The sequence below is a fragment of the Hibiscus syriacus genome, unplaced genomic scaffold (assembly GCF_006381635.1).
Source record: "Hibiscus syriacus cultivar Baekdansim isolate YM2019G1 unplaced genomic scaffold, ASM638163v2 tig00111342_pilon, whole genome shotgun sequence".
Lineage (NCBI taxonomy): Eukaryota > Viridiplantae > Streptophyta > Magnoliopsida > Malvales > Malvaceae > Hibiscus > Hibiscus syriacus.
In genome coordinates this window covers 613,669-632,909 of record NW_024063066.1, presented here as the reverse complement: position 1 = coordinate 632,909, position 19,241 = coordinate 613,669, and the positions used below count along the sequence as shown (strand labels likewise).

Genomic DNA, 19,241 nt, shown 5'->3' with positions numbered 1-19,241 from the left:
TTACCAATCCTTGATTTTCAAAATCTGAAATGTAACCCTTGAGGGTATGAAGCGCTTTTCGATTCTCACAAATTAGAATCGAGTCATTGCTCTAGCGGTTTTGAAAGAAAAAAAAATAAAGTAACTTGAAAAGTAAAAAGAAAGAAAAACTTTTATAAATCTAAAAGAAGAAAGAAACAATAGTTGAATGAATTCTGAATGAAAATCGATGCTTAGAGGCTTCCCCAATGGGGTATTTATAGTCCTCAAAAACCTAGAAAATAATATTCAAACAAAAGATAATTTTAATAGATAATTCAAAAAAAAAAAGATAAATCCTAATTTAAAATCAAAAATCCGGTTAAGTCTCCTTCTCCACTCCACTGCTGATTGGATCTTCTAGAAGCTGATGATTGGGTGTCATGTCAGTTGCCACGTCAGCACCATGTCAGCTGCCACATCATCCGCTGACTAGATACCATGTCTGGTTTGTCATGTCCCAAGTCGTGCCCACTAATTCGGCCATGAATCCAGAAAAATAAAAAATTGCATGATTTCCTTATTCTTAGCATAATTTCTAGAATTCAATGTCATGTATCAAAATGAATGAAAACTCCCAAGTTAGCAACTAAAATCATCTAATCAAGAAGTAATTAATCATAAAATAATGTATAATTTAAACACTAATCAACGATAGTTTGAAGTGTTCAAAGAGAGATATGGTAGTGCACAGGATCAAGTCTACGATACAGTATGATTAATAAATGAGGATTCAACCGTAAGCATAAATGCTAATGAAGTTGCAGATTGCCTGACATCAATAGTGCGAGGTGACATGGTTTGGTCCACATTCAGTGCCATTGTTATACAATGATGAAGCAGTTATTCAAAACTCTACCTCGTATAAATCACCTTCTTCCCGTCGAAATTTCACCATTGCCCGCATTCCTCCTAATTCAGACGCAACTTCCTTCATACTTGGTCTTTCTTCTCCCTTCACTCTCACGCATCTCCTAGCTAAAGTTGCCACTTCCATGAGCTGCTCGATGTTTCCATCGTCCATCACTCGTCCATCAATAATATCCCGCAATCGTTCCTCTTGCACGACAGAATCAAAGTATAGAGACAAATTCCTCTCGTGTTCCGGCCTGTCGAAAGAAACCGCTTTCAAACCTGTTAGTAATTCCACGAGAACGACCCCGAAGCTATAGACATCGCTCTTTTCGGTCAATTGACTAGTATAAAAGTATTCAGGATCCAAGTAGCCTAGAGTTCCCTGCACAAGTGTTGTTATATGTTCTTTATTCGAAGGGACCAATCTTGAACAGCCGAAATCGGACACTTTAGCGTTGTAGTTCTCGTCTAAAAGTATGTTGGTTAACTTGACGTCGCGGTGAATGATCGGCGGAGACGCCGCGGAGTGCAAATAGGAAAGGGCTTCCGCTGCTTCCGTGGCGATTTTCAAACGAGCTGCCCATAATATAACCAATGCATGATCCGTGCAGTGCAACCGATCGAAGAGGTTTCCATTTCTTACATACTCGTAGACTAACAGAGGGACTTGTGTCTCCAAACAACATCCCAAGAGTTTCACCACATTTCTATGGTTGATTTGGGATAACACAATGACTTCGTTAATGAATTTTTGAACTTGGCCTTGATCTCCAATGATCGACTTTTTTATGGCGATACTATGACCATCGGGCAATATTCCTTTGTAAACAGTACCCTGACCCCCTCGTCCGAGGATTCGGCTTTGGTGGTAGTTGTTCGTCGCTTTCTTGAGTTCTTCGACCGTGAATATTCGAGCCGTCTCGCCGTACTCTTGACGTTCCGAAAGATGTTCCCGCAACAAAATCCCACCATTTTGCTGGAAGTTGTGCTGTTTTACTTTGCTGAGCTTTCTCTGCCTGACCCCCAAATACACCCATGAGCAGCATAGGAGTGAAAATAAGAGGCTTATGCATATACCTAGTGTACCGGAAACAATGGGGAAACGGTGCTTGGCTTTAGGAGTGCATCCCGTTCCCGTTCTCCGGCCATCACCGTCAAAACCCTCGGGGCATGAACAATTATAGCTTCCAACAACATTATGACATATTCTGCTGCAAGGCTTTAGTATCTCGCATTCATTGATATCTACAATTTTAAGATCAATTCTGGTTTAGATTCTTTGAAGAAATCATTTTACGAAATCAACACAAAAAAAAGGACGAAGGTGATATGTTTACCTTGGCAACCATGGGAGAGGTAAGGGTTACCCTGAAAACCACGAAGACACTTGCACAAATACCCACCGCCATTTTCTGGAACTATACAAGCACTGTTTTCCTTGCAAGCATAGTTTTGAGGATCCATTCTACTTTCTCTGCAACTTTCGTTCCCGATTGTCCAATCAAGAACAATCGGGAACTTCTTTTTTCCGAAATTATGGTCGACAAAATGTGATACAGAGAAGTCGTAGACTCCATCTTCCACGGCAAATCCATAGCTGCAAGGATTGAAGCTCAACACTTTTGCGTGGCTCCAATAGCTATCGAAACTTAATCTATAATCCGTCACTCCTTTAGGGATAGCCGTCTGGCAGCAGCCGATGCCGAAGCAAGATCCGTTTACTGTTAGTTTTTGGCAAAAATTGGCCAAATCCCACATTGGAAATGAACAAAGGATGGAAAAATTCTTAGCCTATAAATAGAACATTTCCCTTTGGTTAAAAGTATGTCAATCACCAAAATACAAGTGGTGTACTAGAAAGCTATTAGCTATACTAGTAGAGAATTTAAAGGGAAATTCTCTTGGGGTGTACTTTAGCTTTTGGGCATGTGTGAGAGTTAAATATTTTGTAGTGTGGTTGTAATAATTTTCCACATAGTAAATATTTTTTTTCTTGGTTGTCTTTTGACAACGCTTGTGGTTTTTCTCCATTTGGGAGTTTTCCATGTTAAATTATTGTGTTTTCTCTCTTTTATTTTTCAAGTATTTTTGTTAATGTTGTGATCTAAAGGGATTGTTGGATTACAAGGGGTCTATTTTCCCAACAATTGGTATCGGAGTCAATGGTTTGGTAAAAGATAAATTTCAAGGCGGGGTAAGAATTTCTTTAAAATTCTTAGTATGCTCTGTGGTTGCGGCTTTGTCCGATCTTCTACATCAGAAAAGATTTTTAGAAATTGTTGTGGTCCAACTGGAGGTCCTTTAAATACGTTATTGTGTTTATTGAGTGTGGTATTGTGTAAGTAAGTGTAGCCAAGAAAGTTTTGTCACAAAGGCTATAATCGCCTAAGGAGGTTGGGACTTAAGCGGTACCATTTGTGTCCCCCCAATCTTTCCTGGAAACTTTCTTAGTGCATTTTGTAGACACAATTGTTCACTCATTATTCACGTGTGAGATCACTGGAGCATTGTTGAGCAAAAATGAGTTTCAGATTTGATATTGAGAAATTTGATGGGAGAATTAATTTTGGGTTGTGGCAAGTACAAGTCAAGGATATACTAATCCAGTCTGGATTGTATAAGGCCTTAAAGGGAAAGCCAGCTTCTTTGTTCGAAGGAAAGGAACCAGATAAACCTAGTGACAGCAGTGGAGACAAGGGAAAATCCAAGATGAGTGAAGAAGAATGGGAGGAGTTAGACATGAGAGCAGCAAGTCAGATTCGTCTCTGTCTAGCAAAAAATGTTCTTGCTAATGTTGCTAGATGGTCATCAACAAAGGAGTTTTGGGAAAAGCTTGAGGAAATGTACCAAGCTAAAAGTCTTTCAAATAGGTTATATTTGAAGGAGAAATTTCACAAATTGCAAATGGAAGAAGGTACAAAAATTTCTGACCACCTTAGTGCACTCAATGGGATTATTTCTGAACTGGAATCTATTGGAGTGGAGATTGATGATGAAGATAAAGCATTGAGACTTATTTGGTCTCTTCCATCTTCCTATGAGCACATGCAAACCGTTTTAATGTACGGGAAAGAGAATGTGAATTTTTCAGAAGTGACAAGTAAGCTGATTTCGGAAGAAAGAAGGCTGAAAAATGGAGAGAACAAATCTTCTGAAAGTGGAGCATTGTCGGTTTGTGGAAATAGGAAGAAGTATAAAGGCTCCAAAAAGAAAATTATCTGCTGGGGATGTGGGCAACCTGGACATCTAAAGAAGGATTGCAAAAATGGTGGAGCTAATTCGGCTAATGGCTCCAAAAGTGATGCTACTAATGTAATCGTCTTTGAAAATGAAGACGATGAATTTGTTTTTTAAAGTAAGATATATATATCCTCATGGCATGATAGCTACCAATTGAGTTGCCATGGAAAAGGATGTATGAAAAGGTAGCATGTCCACATTTACACATGGGCATTGGTTGACAGTTGATGCAAGGTGTGTGGTGGAATTGATGTCGATGACTAATGAACTTCCTAGAAAGTCAATATTGGAAGTTGCACCATAACTTATTAGCGGTTTTTCGACATGAACTGGTCGAGGTAAAAATTCTTGGAGTTAGTGAATTCCAAGTGTGTATACTCTTATGGTGGAGTATGACAATTCTTGTTTTTAGAATTGTGACTATCATAGCTGATGGTGTTATTGAGGTAGTTGTTGTTTTTATGGTGAAGAATTGTATGGAATTATTGCCAAGGTGGAGATTTGTTAGTTTTTGGCAAAAATTGGCCAAATCCCACATTGGAAATGAACAAAGGATGGAAAAATTCTTAGCCTATAAATAGAACATTTCCCTTTGGTTAAATGTATGTCAATCACCAAAATACAAGTGGTGTACTAGAAAGCTATTAGCTATACTAGTAGAGAATTTAAAGGGAAATTCTCTTGGGGTGTACTTTAGCTTTTGGGCATGTGTGAGAGTTAAATATTTTGTAGTGTGGTTGTAATAATTTTCCACATAGTAAATATTTTTTTTCTTGGTTGTCTTTTGACAACGCTTGTGGTTTTTCTCCATTTGGGAGTTTTCCATGTTAAATTATTGTGTTTTCTCTCTTTTATTTTTCAAGTATTTTTGTTAATGTTGTGATCTAAAGGGATTGTTGGATTACAAGGGGTCTATTTTCCCAACAATTGGTATCGGAGTCAATGGTTTGGTAAAAGATAAATTTCAAGGCGGGGTAAGAATTTCTTTAAAATTCTTAGTATGCTCTGTGGTTGCGGCTTTGTCCGATCTTCTACATCAGAAAAGATTTTTTAGAAATTGTTGTGGTCCAACTGGAGGTCCTTTAAATACGTTATTGTGTTTATTGAGTGTGGTATTGTGTAAGTAAGTGTAGCCAAGAAAGTTTTGTCACAAAGGCTATAATCGCCTAAGGAGGTTGGGACTTAAGCGGTACCATTTGTGTCCCCCCAATCTTTCCTGGAAACTTTCTTAGTGCATTTTGTAGACACAATTGTTCACTCATTATTCACGTGTGAGATCACTGGAGCATTGTTGAGCAAAAATGAGTTTCAGATTTGATATTGAGAAATTTGATGGGAGAATTAATTTTGGGTTGTGGCAAGTACAAGTCAAGGATATACTAATCCAGTCTGGATTGTATAAGGCCTTAAAGGGAAAGCCAGCTTCTTTGTTCGAAGGAAAGGAACCAGATAAACCTAGTGACAGCAGTGGAGACAAGGGAAAATCCAAGATGAGTGAAGAAGAATGGGAGGAGTTAGACATGAGAGCAGCAAGTCAGATTCGTCTCTATCTAGCAAAAAATGTTCTTGCTAATGTTGCTAGATGGTCATCAACAAAGGAGTTTTGGGAAAAGCTTGAGGAAATGTACCAAGCTAAAAGTCTTTCAAATAGGTTATATTTGAAGGAGAAATTTCACAAATTGCAAATGGAAGAAGGTACAAAAATTTCTGACCACCTTAGTGCACTCAATGGGATTATTTCTGAACTGGAATCTATTGGAGTGGAGATTGATGATGAAGATAAAGCATTGAGACTTATTTGGTCTCTTCCATCTTCCTATGAGCACATGCAAACCGTTTTAATGTACGGGAAAGAGAATGTGAATTTTTCAGAAGTGACAAGTAAGCTGATTTCGGACGAAAGAAGGCTGAAAAATGGAGAGAACAAATCTTCTGAAAGTGGAGCATTGTCGGTTTGTGGAAATAGGAAGAAGTATAAAGGCTCCAAAAAGAAAATTATCTGCTGGGGATGTGGGCAACCTGGACATCTAAAGAAGGATTGCAAAAATGGTGGAGCTAATTCGGCTAATGGCTCCAAAAGTGATGCTACTAATGTAATCGTCTTTGAAAATGAAGACGATGAATTTGTTTTTTAAAGTAAGATATATATATCCTCATGGCATGATAGCTACCAATTGAGTTGCCATGGAAAAGGATGTATGAAAATGTAGCATGTCCACATTTACACATGGGCATTGGTTGACAGTTGATGCAAGGTGTGTGGTGGAATTGATGTCGATGACTAATGAACTTCCTAGAAAGTCAATATTGGAAGTTGCACCATAACTTATTAGCGGTTTTTCGACATGAACTGGTCGAGGTAAAAATTCTTGGAGTTAGTGAATTCCAAGTGTGTATACTCTTATGGTGGAGTATGACAATTCTTGTTTTTAGAATTGTGACTATCATAGCTGATGGTGTTATTGACGTAGTTGTTGTTTTTATGGTGAAGAATTGTATGGAATTTTTGTCAAGGTGGAGATTTGTTAGTTTTTGGCAAAAATTGGCCAAATCCCACATTGGAAATGAACAAAGGATGGAAAAATTCTTAGCCTATAAATAGAACATTTCCCTTTGGTTAAATGTATGTCAATCACCAAAATACAAGTGGTGTACTAGAAAGCTATTAGCTATACTAGTAGAGAATTTAAAGGGAAATTCTCTTGGGGTGTACTTTAGCTTTTGGGCATGTGTGAGAGTTAAATATTTTGTAGTGTGGTTGTAATAATTTTCCACATAGTAAATGTTTTTTTTCTTGGTTGTCTTTTGACAACGCTTGTGGTTTTTCTCCATTTGGGAGTTTTCCATGTTAAATTATTGTGTTTTCTCTCTTTTATTTTTCAAGTATTTTTGTTAATGTTGTGATATAAAGGGATTGTTGGATTACAAGGGGTCTATTTTCCCAACATTTACCACCTCGGCCTCGTCGTAACAAAACGACACGCATCCGGTCGAGTACGTCCGCCCGACGAAACCCTCGAAGTAAGCGTAGGTGTCGCAACCGATGGCCGTGAACTTGTTTCTCGTGTGAGATATGTAGAATTTTCCAAGCGTGAACCCCGCATAGAAATAACTGCTACTTCCCGATGAATTATAACAGTCATAGCCTACAGGATATCGGATTCGCAAGTAACCATCGACGGAGATGTAGAGGACTTCGATGTCGGTGGTGGTTAAGAAGGCTCTCGGAGGATCGAAACTTGTGTTACAAAGAATGAAAAAGCTCTCATTGATGTAACATTCGGCACTGCCTGTTCCAAAAGGGTAAGGGATGGTGATATTGCCGCAGTGGGTTTGGCAGCCAGGTTTTGCTTGAGCTGCTACTGAAGTTGCCATGATTGTCATCTTAATAGAAAACAGAGCAAGCTCCATTAACATACAACGAAACCCCATTACTTTGTGTTTTAATATTGAAGAACATCTAATTATGTGTTATTAATTTATAGGAAGAGAGTCGTAGATTATCCTTCCAGTGAGAGCTGACTGGGTGTTTCTCTGGCCTACGAATTTATTTGTGGAGCTTCCCTTGAACCGGTCACAGCGAACATTAAATGCCATTTTACTTGGGAAACAGCAGTCAAGATTATTAGCTAAGGTTAGTGGTGTGGATTTGATCGAGTGGATGTTTTTTATTTTATAATTTAAAATTTATTTAAAAGAATTTATAGTGAAGTTGAGTTTACGAAATTCGAGTTGAGTTGAATCGAATCGAGTTGTTCGAGTTTCTGTTTAAATTTAATTGTAAATATTTATATTCTAATTTAAACGATTTATATAATCATATATATATATATATATATAATATATGTATTATGTAGAGTCGTAGATTATCCTTCTCTTGTATTTATTTTGCGGTCTTTTGACTATTTCTTATCTTTTTTTTTCTGAATTATTCATCAGAGCTCAATGGAAAATGTTGCATGTAGGGTTTTGCATTTGAGAATAAAGTGGAGCATTAAATATTTAATAAAATAATTTTATTATTTTTATAATTTAATTTGATATAATTTATCTTTTTTAAATCATTAAATGAATAAGTGATGACATTTGTGATACATATTATACAGTGTTGTCCGGTAAACGTATAATTTCAATTTTCATTATTCTTTTATAATACTATAGATCTTTTATTTTTATTTTATACTTTGATTTTTGAGTACTTTCTTAACTGTGTTGATGTTACAGAATTAAGTAACATCGTATTCAATAGAGCATTTTAAAGATATTATTATTTAAGAGATACATGTATGCATGTGAGCAATACATATATTTAGAATTAAACACATAATTTGTAAAACAATTTATCATTCTTAATTAAAATAATTTATAAAATAAGATTTTTAGTATTTTTATAAAATAATTTTATTGTTTAATAAATTTTAAATTAATAAAATTAATTGTAACAGCTTAAATTTTAGGATAAATTTTGAAACATTTTATGCTTATTTGAGAATTTTCAAAATTGAAGGTCTTGCGGTGTAATTTGTAGTTTTAAACCCTTTTTCTTCTTTCTCATGTTCGTGGCCCCAAAAGCATTTTTTTTTTCTTTTCTTTTAACATTTTGTTGCCGTTCACTCTTTCTCCGATTTGTCTTTGACCGTACCGCCGTGAGTCTCACCACCGACGTCATTGTATTTGTCTCGCTTTCGCCGTTCGTCTGATGCCCTCGAATTTTCGTTTGTCAGCATTAGCTCTATCGGGAGGAAGAAGTTTCGGATTTCGTTAAAAACTTAATTTTCGACATTCTTTTTCGCAATTCGACCCCGATAAGTTCTTCCCCATAATTCTGCAAATTGTGGTATTTTTCCAATCATCAGAAACTGCTTCACACGCCACCGTGCTCTTGTGGGAGACTGCATTTATTTGTAAAATCGGTTGAACCGGTTTACTTTTGGACCGAACCGGCTAGACCCGTTGACATGTTGACTTTTTTAAAGACCCCTACCTCTATATTTTTCGACGTCTTGAGAACGTTTTTGCAATCTGTTTTGTCAAATTCTGACATGAAAACCCTATTTGAATTATGGGTTTTTGGACTCACTTTTTGGTCAAGGTACTCTCATGTCTCTAGGTCGCTCTCCAATAAACCTTGATTACTCTCGTCTTGCTCGGATCGTTTCTGATAGCTCTTTTCGAGATACGCGTAGGTATTAATTAGTGGCTTTATAGTATATATCTGTATGGTTGCTTGGCATCAGTATTCATGGAAGGGTATTGTTTTATGTTCTCGTTCCGCAAGACCTAGTACTACCGATCGTGAGAAGATCGTGGGAAACGTAAGGCTTAGCCGATATTGATTATCTTCTATAGGTGTGTTCTCTAGAGTTGTTCCTTACTTTCAATGTATTATGCTATTGTGTTATATGTTAGTGTTAGAAAACATGTTTGTAATCTAATTACAATTATTTGTGGCATTTCTGATTTCTGAATAATGTTGAATCACTCATGATCCATAGACTAATGCATTCTTGATTATGCATGGGATTAATTCCCCGTCTTGTTTTTGCACGAGATTATGTCCCCATCTTGTTTCTGTTTGAGATATTCTTTGGAGGGTTAAATCCCCATACCTATTTCTATTTCTGACTGGGATCCTCTTCGGAGGGAACACCCACATGTTGTTTATCCGCGACGAAAGACATAATTGCATGTTAATGATGTTACACTCTGATGAATAAATTCTGATATTATTGTTTACACATTAACTGTGCTGCTATATATATATTTATTGCTATATGTTTTACTGTAGAGGGCACACTGTGCTTTTTTGCTCACTCTTTTAGTTTGTCTTTTTAGATTTTTTTTGACCCTTAGGGTTATGACCGGTACGTGGAGGATCAATTATTAGCACATTTTCCGTACAGTCATAGTATAGATGTTTTACAGACTTTATGCTATTTATTTTATGTCGATTATTATATACGCAACTTTAGGATATTAAATTATTTTTGTTTGATTTTGCAGTATTTATTATAAACTTCTACTTCTATTTATAAACTTTAGGATATTAAATTATTTTTTAAGCAATCTTTATTTAATTATATTGATATTTAAAAACTGAACCTAAATTTGACAGCCGTGGGAGAGGTAAGGGTTACCCTTGGAGCCATGAAGACACTTGCATAAATATCCACGGCCATTTGCTGGAGCTATACAAGCACTGTTTTCCTTGCAAGCATAATTTTGTGGATCCATTCTAGCTTCTGTGCAGCTTTGGTTCCCAATTGTCCAATCAAGAATCATTGGGAACTTCTTTTTGCCGAAATCAGGGTCGAGAAAATGAGATAGAGAGAAGCCATAGACTCCATCTTCCACTGCAAATCCATAGCTGCAAGGATTGAAGCTCAACACTTTTGAGTGGCTCCAATAGCTACCGAAACTTAATCTATAATCCGTCACTCCTTTAGGGATATCAATCTGGCAGCAACCGATGCCGGAGCCAGATCCGTTTACCACTTCAGCCGCGTCGTAGCAAAACGACACGCATCCCGTCGAATACGTCCGCCCGACGAAGCCCTCGATGTAAGCGTAGGTGTCGCAACCGATGGCCGTGAACTTGTTTCTCGTGTGAGATATGTAGAATTTTTCGAGCGTGAACCCCGCATTGAAATAACTGCTACTTCCCGATGAATTATAACAGTCGTAGCCCACCGGATATCGGATTCGCAAATAACCATCGACGGAGATGTGGAGGACTTCGATATCGGTGGTGGTTAAGAACGCTCTCGGAGGGTCGAAACTTGTGTTACAACGAATGGAAAAGCTCTCGTTGATGTAACATTCGGCACTGCCTGTTCCGAAAGGGTAAGGGATTGTGATTCCGCCGCAGTGGGTTTGGCAGCCAGGTTTTGCTTCAGCTGCAAATGAAGTTGCCATGACTGTCAGCTTAATAGAAAACAGAGCAAGCTCCATTAACATACAACGAAACCCCATGACTTTGTTTTGTAATCGGCTATATCTATGATATGTTATTGAAGAGCATCTAAATATTTGCACTTATAGGAAAGCTTGTTTGAATATTCAAAGTTTTTCCTTTGGCAAACCATAAAAACAAAAGAATAGTCAAAGTCATTTTAGTTGGGAAACAGCGGTCCACTAACCTTTGAATTTATGTCTTTGCTGTATTGTAGGCTCTATCCATAAAGGTGGGCAATAATGAGTGCAAGTGGTTTCGAAAATATGAATATATCATTTTTCTCTTTTATATATATATATACACACACGCAAGGATCACTAATTCAAGATCATTCGATAAATTTAAATAGACGACTGAGATTATCTCTTTATACATTGGTGTCGCGGTGCTCCTAGGATCACACTTACCCTAGTAAAAGCATAGCAGAGGTTCGCGTTGTCACCCACCTTTCTCCTTTACAAATTGTTTGAAAAATAATTGCAGTATATCGGGTCCCTTTTCTGTATTATGCTGTAAATCGACAGGTTTCCGGAGACAAGGACTTTCGACAACTGGCATTGGATGCCGGAGAGGTAGTTTGGAGGCGTCTTTTGTTTAAGTGAGTATGAATCTATCATGGTATAACCGGGGATGCCTGTGTGTTCCTTTCACTGTATCGATTGACCGGCAATGTGGGATACTTATATATAGGGCCAAAGCATTTGCTTCCTTCTTGTCCGATAGAGCAGAGAAACTTATAACAGAAAGAAAGATGCATGGAGGTGATTGTCCGTATTCAACCTCGGGTCGAACCATCTCAAGCAAGATTCCCTTATGAAATCCAAGTTGCTTTCAACATATTTTTCCTGTATAAGACTTTCATGTTTGTGGCCTTTGACTGTTAAATGTTGTTCAAGACAATAAGAATGGAGTGAAGAAAACGAATAGTAAAAGAATTTCATTTTCAATTCAATGGGCTTTTCGCCCTATCATCTTAACTCTACATTTTCTGATATCAGAAAATACATCTGTATCTAAATTCATGGTGTATTTTTTTTTCTCTGAGCAAATCTATACTTTCCTCATTGCTCAAATGGAGTGGTTTTCCATTACTCCCACGTCAACTGAGCAGAGGCACAAAGAAAGGAATGAAACTCAGCTAATATTACAAATCTCAACCAATAACTCACTCTCTGTACACAAGTTCACCAAATGGTCCTTGATGTTCCCTACCATTTCTTTCTTCAGCTCGTTAGATTCGAACAGGCAATCCAAAATTTTGGAAAGTTATGATCTCACCTCGTAGGCCGGCAGTCACAATCACCATACCCCAGGCTGAGATGTTTGGGTTTACACCAAGGGAGAAGTCCACGCTGATCTTGGGGCTCCTGGCCCGAGTTGCCAAAAGAAGTTTCTCCTCTGGCCATGTAGCCGAGATTCTGTCGAAGAAGTAGCTATTGGTTGCGCTAGAAATGGTTCCATGGAGAGGGCTATTGGTGCACCCAGTTGCTGATAACAAACCCTCGTTTCCGCTGTACTCCTCAACTGGTGTAGGAGGATGATTGGCTGTTGAAACTTCATCGATATGGTCGTCAAAAGAATTTTGATCATTCAATTGAGAATCTCCTAGTCCCCATGTGTCACCCATGCCTGGCCAAGGGATGGCCACCGATACATCTTTACAGTGAAAATGTTCAAAAGAATACGTTACGGTGACTCCTTTGTTTCTGCTAGGCCGTGATTCTGCTTCTTGTTTCCACACGTAAACATAAGAGTCCTCGCTAGCAGAGACAACATACTTTCCGTTTGCCGTAACAGAAGCTGAGATTTGGCTGTTTGTGTTCCGAAATCCTGTCACGAAATCAACAGCAACTTCGGCTGAATCAGCACAACTCCAGAATTTTATATCAATACATACTAGACAACAATGAAACTTTTTCAAGGGCAACGAACAAAGTTAGCATCCAAATTTAAAACCGAAAAACCAACTCTAAAGAGTTGATATGCAGACCATGATACACCAGCACATACCAACTCTATTAGTTGAAGTACGTATGAATATGAAGAGTCATCTTCAGTCTTCCCTACTTCCTAGCTCTCTCAGCAAAAATCACTATCTTCTATGGTCAATCGTTTTCAAATCCAACCATCTGTATTTAATATTTATATTGTACAAATATAATGAATTACCTTTAAACTTGTGAATTAAATCAGACCCATCAACAACACGAATTCGAGAATCTGCTGATGTGATGAGTACTTCCGATGAACTTCCGGGTGAAAACTGTTTCAAGAAAGCAACCAATTGAGGAAGAATAAAGTGAACACATTGCAGCAAGAAATATGCAATAGATTCAAGTAAAGAATATCTAATCCAACTAGAAAAGGATTTATGCTTTCCTTCCATGTGGATTACCTGGAAACCTGTAATTTTCTTTTGATGAGACTTCTTTTTATTCTGCAAATTGATTTCACTTCTTGGTTGTAACTTGTTCTCTGGAAAAAATGCATATATTCAAACATTTAAGAAAACTTCCGTTGAAAATGAACGATAAGCAGACCACAGAGTTGATAGAACTCATGAAGTTGTACCTGAAGTATCGTATAAGCGACAGCTTCCTTTGTATGAGCCAACCAGTGCACCCTTCAAAACAATTAGAAGTTCCATGAGCAAAAGACTGTATGTTACACAGAATAAACCCGACATTGATCATTGCCCAACCTGGCCATCAGGTGTATAACAAGCAGCAGTGACCATTTCATGCAGATCATTCCAATCAACGACTTGACGATCAGGAATGCTCCATATGCGTACTTTAGCGTCTAGTGATCCACTAATGAAGTATCTATCATCAACTGGATTAAACTGGATGCAAGTTACTGTGTCAAGGCAAATACACAAAAAAATGATGCATGATTAGCAATACATAAACCTACTGCACGAGATGGAAAACAATAAATAAATAATAACATATTACTTTTATGGTGGATATTTGGATTGCTGATTCCATTGAATCTGCACTAAGAAAACTTAAAAGAGTCTTTTACTTTTTTCTAACTAATACATAGCTTATTACAACTATGAAAAAGGACTAAGTTTCAAAACATTTACCACTTCCTGAGGGAAGGGTAACTGTTTATTAAAAAAAAAAAGAGGGGATAAAGCTAAAGACATGAAATTTACAATTCACTTACCGTAATCACTGTGAGAAAATATTCTCAAACAAGTCTTGCTAATCAAGTCCCAAAGCCTCACTGTTTTGTCCATTGAAGATGAGAGCAATTGCTGAAAAGAACAAATATAAACATGTTTACCAGAATATCCTCCCGCATGGGATCATGATTCTAATAGAGGTTAAGCAGTGAAGCTGGAAACAAACATTCACAACAAAGTTTTAACAATAACCTCTCGACTCTCGATAAGATTCCTGCAAATACAAAAGGAAAACATAGATTCTAGACCGACTGAGTACACGACTTCAGCATCCTTCAAAATTTGAAGGACTTTTAAGGCATTCAATTATGGATACACGCCATTAACATTTGTAAGTGTTTTACCAAAAATTGTGGTGGTAGAAAATTAAACATTTCTAATATTTTAACTCAATATTAAAGATGTGCAAAACTCGAAAGTAGTCCTATGATGATCTGAAAGAGTATATAGTTAGAAACAGTAACATTCATGAGCGCTTTATACAAGGTACATTAAGGGCGTCATTTAACCTTGGCCAAAATCCTTGGCAAAGGAAGAACGCATCAAAGACCAGAAAAGGGAAAAAGACACATCCAATAGAAAGATCAAGCCTCTCATCAACAATGCAAAAGTACACTTTCCAATAATGCTCATGTTGCACATGGCCAAAAAAAGTGCCCAGCGAACTTGTTAGATCATTTCCTTCATAAGCCAAAATACAGCCTACAAAAATAACCAGCAAGAAATATGGTTTTTGGTTTCTGGAACTTAAGACCTATACATTTTTAAAACTTCACCATGTCCACAAATTTCTACTTGTTTGCTAACCAATTTAGAAGAAATTCTACTACTTTTTTGTATTTCGTGGATCCTTTGCGCCTCAAGATGACAAATTACAGTTTTGTCGAGAAAAGCATGGAGACATGTAACATTTTGACCACTTATTTTCCTCATGGAGTGAAAAGCACACAAGCAATGGCAGTGGTTCTTACATTTTGATGAAAGTCACATTTACACAAATAAGTTATGGCTTTTTCACATATAACATTTCATTGAATGCATTGCACACAGACAGTCCGACTCTGAATTTCAATTTGCCACCAAAATTTGATCAAGAAATCGTCTCACAAAGCACAGTTTAGAATAGAAAAAACAAAAATACATTCCTTTGTCTACTTCAGGCTAGCTGGAAACTATACCACAAATCCTTGTTAAAAGGAAAGCTCAATAATGATCAAACTAATCACTCTACATTGATACATATTTCTCAACATACTCGAGAGTATTAAAGAATGGTGACTAACCTGAGATTTGGACCATGAGAGGTCGAGCACATCATCGGAATGTCCTCGAAAAGAACAAAAAGGTTTATCTGAAAGCCCAAAAACAGTCTCTGGCACCACAATGTGGTCCAAGCTCAATGACTTTCGGCTTATAGACGACCTTCCTCTTCTCTTCTTCTCAGGATGATGATCTGAAATCGGGGACAACAGAGTTGTTTCCGGAGATCCATTAGCCACAAGCAGAAAGTTCAAATTCCCATCATCCACCTTTTCCATCGACAACTCCCCTTTCCTCTCCGATTCAACTACCTTCCACACATGAATTTCACGATCCTCACCAGCACTAGCAAGGTATTTTCCATCCAAACTAAACTTAATGCTCCAGATAGACCCAGTGTGGGCTTGAATCTCTTGATTCTTGTAAAGAGCAGTGAGTTCTTTACATGATTTCCCATACTGCTTCACCCTCACACGCTCCGGCCCATGAAACGAAACATCCTGGCTATCATCCGTGGCCGAACTTAATCTCCTCCCTCCCTTCTCCGACGATGTATCCCTCTCGTCGCTACTACGCCTTTCCTTATGACCCATCACGGTCACACTACTAGCAACACTCTTTATGCTCTTAAACCAACCCCCTTTCTTCTTAAACTTGGAAACATCGGCAGCACCACCACCATTGGCATCCATATCTGAACTATCCTTATTATTACCCTCTTCCACATTCTGTCGCCTCATCAGTTCATGAACGATCGGCGAATGCCCGACGCACATCTCGAACTCCTCCATGGTCAGCTGCCTCCCAGTCCCAACTTCCTTCAACTTGTTCCACATCCCATCTTCTCTAATCTCCTTCACCACAAACTCTTTCCCATTATCAAGGTTTTTAATGGTACAAACTTGTTCACTTGGATTCTCCACCGTCGAATCTCCGCCATCAAATGATTTAGACCCAAGTTCCCCATTCATACTCTTACTACTCCGCCCAGTGGGCGGCTTATTACACATAGATCCATTGCTTTCACAGGTTCTTAAGTTAGGAGCCGCAACATTAATACGATCGCATTCAATATTATTATTATTTACAAAAGACAAATCAACAATCGAAGAAGAAACAGAAAGCTCATTACAATCACCATTTGATTTCGATCGTACAATTCCAGAAGAACTACGATCTTGCCCCTCTAACTCTTTTTTTACCAACAGATCCGACGAAACTGATCTTCTCTCAAACTCGGGTTTTCTCCCTCTAGCATCGCCGGCGCCCAATTCTTGTACCGGACCCCCTTCCGTTTCCGAACCTAGTCGTGTCCGGGAAAGACCCGGGTCGCGGCTGAGTCCCATTTCACGGAGCAGCCGGCTTCTTCTTTCGGAAACGGAGGTGGGCTCGGAGATCCAGATGTCAAACTTGGAAACGTCCATGGGGAATTTCGGGACTGGGAATGGGTGGCGAGCATTGCTGAAACGGGTAATTGGGTCGGAATCCGAATCGGAAGAAGGTGAAGTTGAGTTAGAACAGGAACAAGAATTAGAAGAAGCAATGCGATCAAGGGATTCGTAGAAATACTCTTCCTCTTCTTCTTCTTCGTTTACTTCAACCACCTCTTCCCCTTGACCTTCGTTTACTTCTTTAGACTCTCCTTCTTGGGTCGATTCCTGGTCTTTCTGGTTGTTATTGCTATCAATGGGGTTTTTGTTCATGCTTCCTCTATGGGCATCATTCCCATTTCAATTCCAACACATGAACCATCACAAAACCAAACCAAACAAAATCTGGGTCGAGATTGGATCGAAGTAAGGAAAGGGAAAAAGGGTGTTTGGAGGGAGGGAAATAAAGGGAGAGAAACAAAGATCCAAATGAAGAAAAAAAAGATTGGTGTGAGGAAGGAAGAAATATAGTTAAAGGGGGTTTGGTTTGATGTGTTTGTGTGAGAGAAGTGAGGGGAAAATTGATATGATTTGGTTGGTTTTGGGTTTTGAGCATTGGTTATTGCAATGTGAACTGTGAAAGGTGGATCATTTCTCGCTTCCTAATAAAATATTCTCACTAACCAAACAAAAGGAAACAATATGAGAGGTTAAAGAAAAGTATTTACTTTTAGGGATGATTATTCAAATTGAACATTAATTTTGATTTAATTATTTTTTCTAACATTGTACATTAATGGAAATAAATCTAATTTCATTATTTTAGCATGAACAGAGCGACCTCAATAATAAATAGATTATTGATATTCTTAAGGTCCCGATTTTAAGTACCGAAAATGTCAAAAGTGCAAGCTTTAAATATCAAATGGTTCAAAGTTATCTTTAAATAAATACTACCTTGTATTTATTCAGATTAATAAAAAAATAATTTAATTATTTTGATTATCCATTTTACACATTCTTTGTTCATAAATGTTTATTATTATTTAATTTATTAATAGATTAGATCTAATTTCAGTCTAATACTTATCAAAAATGTTAATGAGTATTTAATTAATTAAGCAATTTTTAAATTTAAACATAAAATTATTGCATCACATGGATTGTATGGTTAAAAAAGGAAAGAATTGGGCCTAAAAATAAAGCCATTTAGAGCCCAACAATTTGCTATTTGGTGAAAATCATTGGAAAGAGAACAACTAAACCTAAGCAACAACCGTTGTCTTCAATCCTCACACATGGTGTCCAGCCCGTTACAATTAAGTGAACATGACATCTCCCATAGCTTAGTATTTCAACCACTTTTGGGGACCATTTTGTATTGTTTTTGCCTCCCTCTTCCTTTCTTTTTCATTTATTTTTAGGGTTTCAAAAATCCCAACTTTTTACTTTTATGGCAAAAGAAGATCATTATGATGATGATGTTTTCTTTTTTCAATGTGTAGGTGAAATTTTCTTTATCATAGATTTTATGTGATAGAGATATCAATAAATATAACTTTTTATTTTCTATTTAGGGTTTTAAGTTAGCTCGATATAATTAGGGTTATATCATAGTTCATTATAATATCATGCATAGTGGTCATTTTGTAGTTTTATAAATTTATAATAAAATTTTGCAATATCATAGTTGATAACACAATTCTACGATACCATATTTCATGATAAATTTTAGGGTAAAGTACACTAGAGTCACTGAGTTATATTTAAACGTTCATTACATTTATCAAACTTATATGATTGCTATAGCATCGTTCAGTGACCTCTTATGAACTCTTTTACCCTATAAATTTAGGAGAATGACAATGCTAAAGAGAAATATGGTTGTTATAGTTTGAGCATGTTAGTTTTGATAGGTACATAAATTTTAAGGTCCCTAAAGGGGGTGGTGGACTAGTGTTAGAGACCTAAGCCTTAGGTGGTGTTTGGTTGGATGGAATCCCTTGGAATTGGGAGAATTGGAATCCAATTCCACCACTTTCCCATGTTTGGTTCAAATTTTCCAAGGGAATTGGAATCTCTCATGGCTTCAACTTTCCATCAAATGAGGGAAAGTGAATTTCATCTAATAATGGATGGAATTCAATTCCCTTGTTGGAGGGAATTGAAATTTGACTATACTACCCTCATCAATCTTTTGGTAACTTATTCATATATTGAATAAAAATATTTTTTTTATTATTTCGAGTCGGGTTTCTAATTCATATATTCGAGTCAGGTCGGTTTTTTTAAGTGTGATATTCGGGTCGGGTCGAGTTCGGGTTTAGGGTGAAAAATACCCGACCTGAAA

The 19,241-nt window shown here is 37.3% G+C and overlaps 3 protein-coding genes across 4 annotated transcripts; all 3 read right to left on the bottom strand.

Annotated features, from left to right (window-relative positions):
- Nucleotides 1–831: 831 nt before the first annotated feature.
- On the bottom strand, nucleotides 832–7,545 carry LOC120159185 (wall-associated receptor kinase 2-like). The gene is made up of 3 exons (XM_039169834.1): nucleotides 7,062–7,545; nucleotides 2,211–2,591; nucleotides 832–2,118 (listed from the first exon to the last, which is right to left on the bottom strand). The coding sequence occupies exons 1-3, from the start codon at nucleotides 7,543–7,545 to the stop codon at nucleotides 866–868; spliced, it is 2,118 nt and encodes a 705-aa protein (XP_039025765.1). The 3' UTR covers nucleotides 832–865.
- Nucleotides 7,546–10,164: 2,619 nt separating this feature from the next.
- LOC120159223 (wall-associated receptor kinase 2-like) lies at nucleotides 10,165–11,102 on the bottom strand. Its single transcript, XM_039169859.1, has one exon. It carries the CDS (start codon nucleotides 11,083–11,085, stop codon nucleotides 10,216–10,218), a length of 870 nt encoding a protein of 289 aa, XP_039025790.1. The 5' UTR covers nucleotides 11,086–11,102; the 3' UTR covers nucleotides 10,165–10,215.
- Nucleotides 11,103–12,029: 927 nt separating this feature from the next.
- Nucleotides 12,030–17,476, bottom strand: LOC120159147 (WD repeat-containing protein 44-like). 2 transcript variants are annotated; one of them, XM_039169797.1, is made up of 8 exons: nucleotides 16,660–17,476; nucleotides 15,545–16,569; nucleotides 14,243–14,333; nucleotides 13,770–13,927; nucleotides 13,640–13,691; nucleotides 13,464–13,543; nucleotides 13,238–13,331; nucleotides 12,030–12,898 (listed from the first exon to the last, which is right to left on the bottom strand). In XM_039169797.1, exons 1-8 carry the CDS (start codon nucleotides 17,222–17,224, stop codon nucleotides 12,300–12,302), a joined length of 2,664 nt encoding a protein of 887 aa, XP_039025728.1. In that variant the 5' UTR covers nucleotides 17,225–17,476; the 3' UTR covers nucleotides 12,030–12,299. The 2 variants fall into 2 exon arrangements, with proteins under 2 accessions (XP_039025728.1, XP_039025727.1); XM_039169796.1 differs by having other exon boundaries at nucleotides 15,545–17,476.
- Between the last annotated feature and the right edge of the window lie 1,765 nt (nucleotides 17,477–19,241).

Coding starts and splice junctions, on each gene's coding strand:
- LOC120159147 (XM_039169796.1), bottom strand. CDS start 17,224: ATGAACAAAAACCCCATTGATAGCAATAACAACCAGAAAGACCAGGAA. Junction 14,334..15,544: donor TCTCATGGTCCAAATCTCAG/GTTAGTCACCAT, acceptor TGTTCTTTTCAG/CAATTGCTCTCATCTTCAAT. Junction 12,899..13,237: donor TTTAATTCACAAGTTTAAAG/GTAATTCATTAT, acceptor ATTTCGTGACAG/GATTTCGGAACACAAACAGC.
- LOC120159223 (XM_039169859.1), bottom strand. CDS start 11,085: ATGGGGTTTCGTTGTATGTTAATGGAGCTTGCTCTGTTTTCTATTAAG.
- LOC120159185 (XM_039169834.1), bottom strand. CDS start 7,545: ATGGGGTTTCGTTGTATGTTAATGGAGCTTGCTCTGTTTTCTATTAAG. Junction 2,592..7,061: donor CGACGAGGCCGAGGTGGTAA/ATGTTGGGAAAA, acceptor AACTAACAGTAA/ACGGATCTTGCTTCGGCATC. Junction 2,119..2,210: donor CCTCTCCCATGGTTGCCAAG/GTAAACATATCA, acceptor TTAAAATTGTAG/ATATCAATGAATGCGAGATA.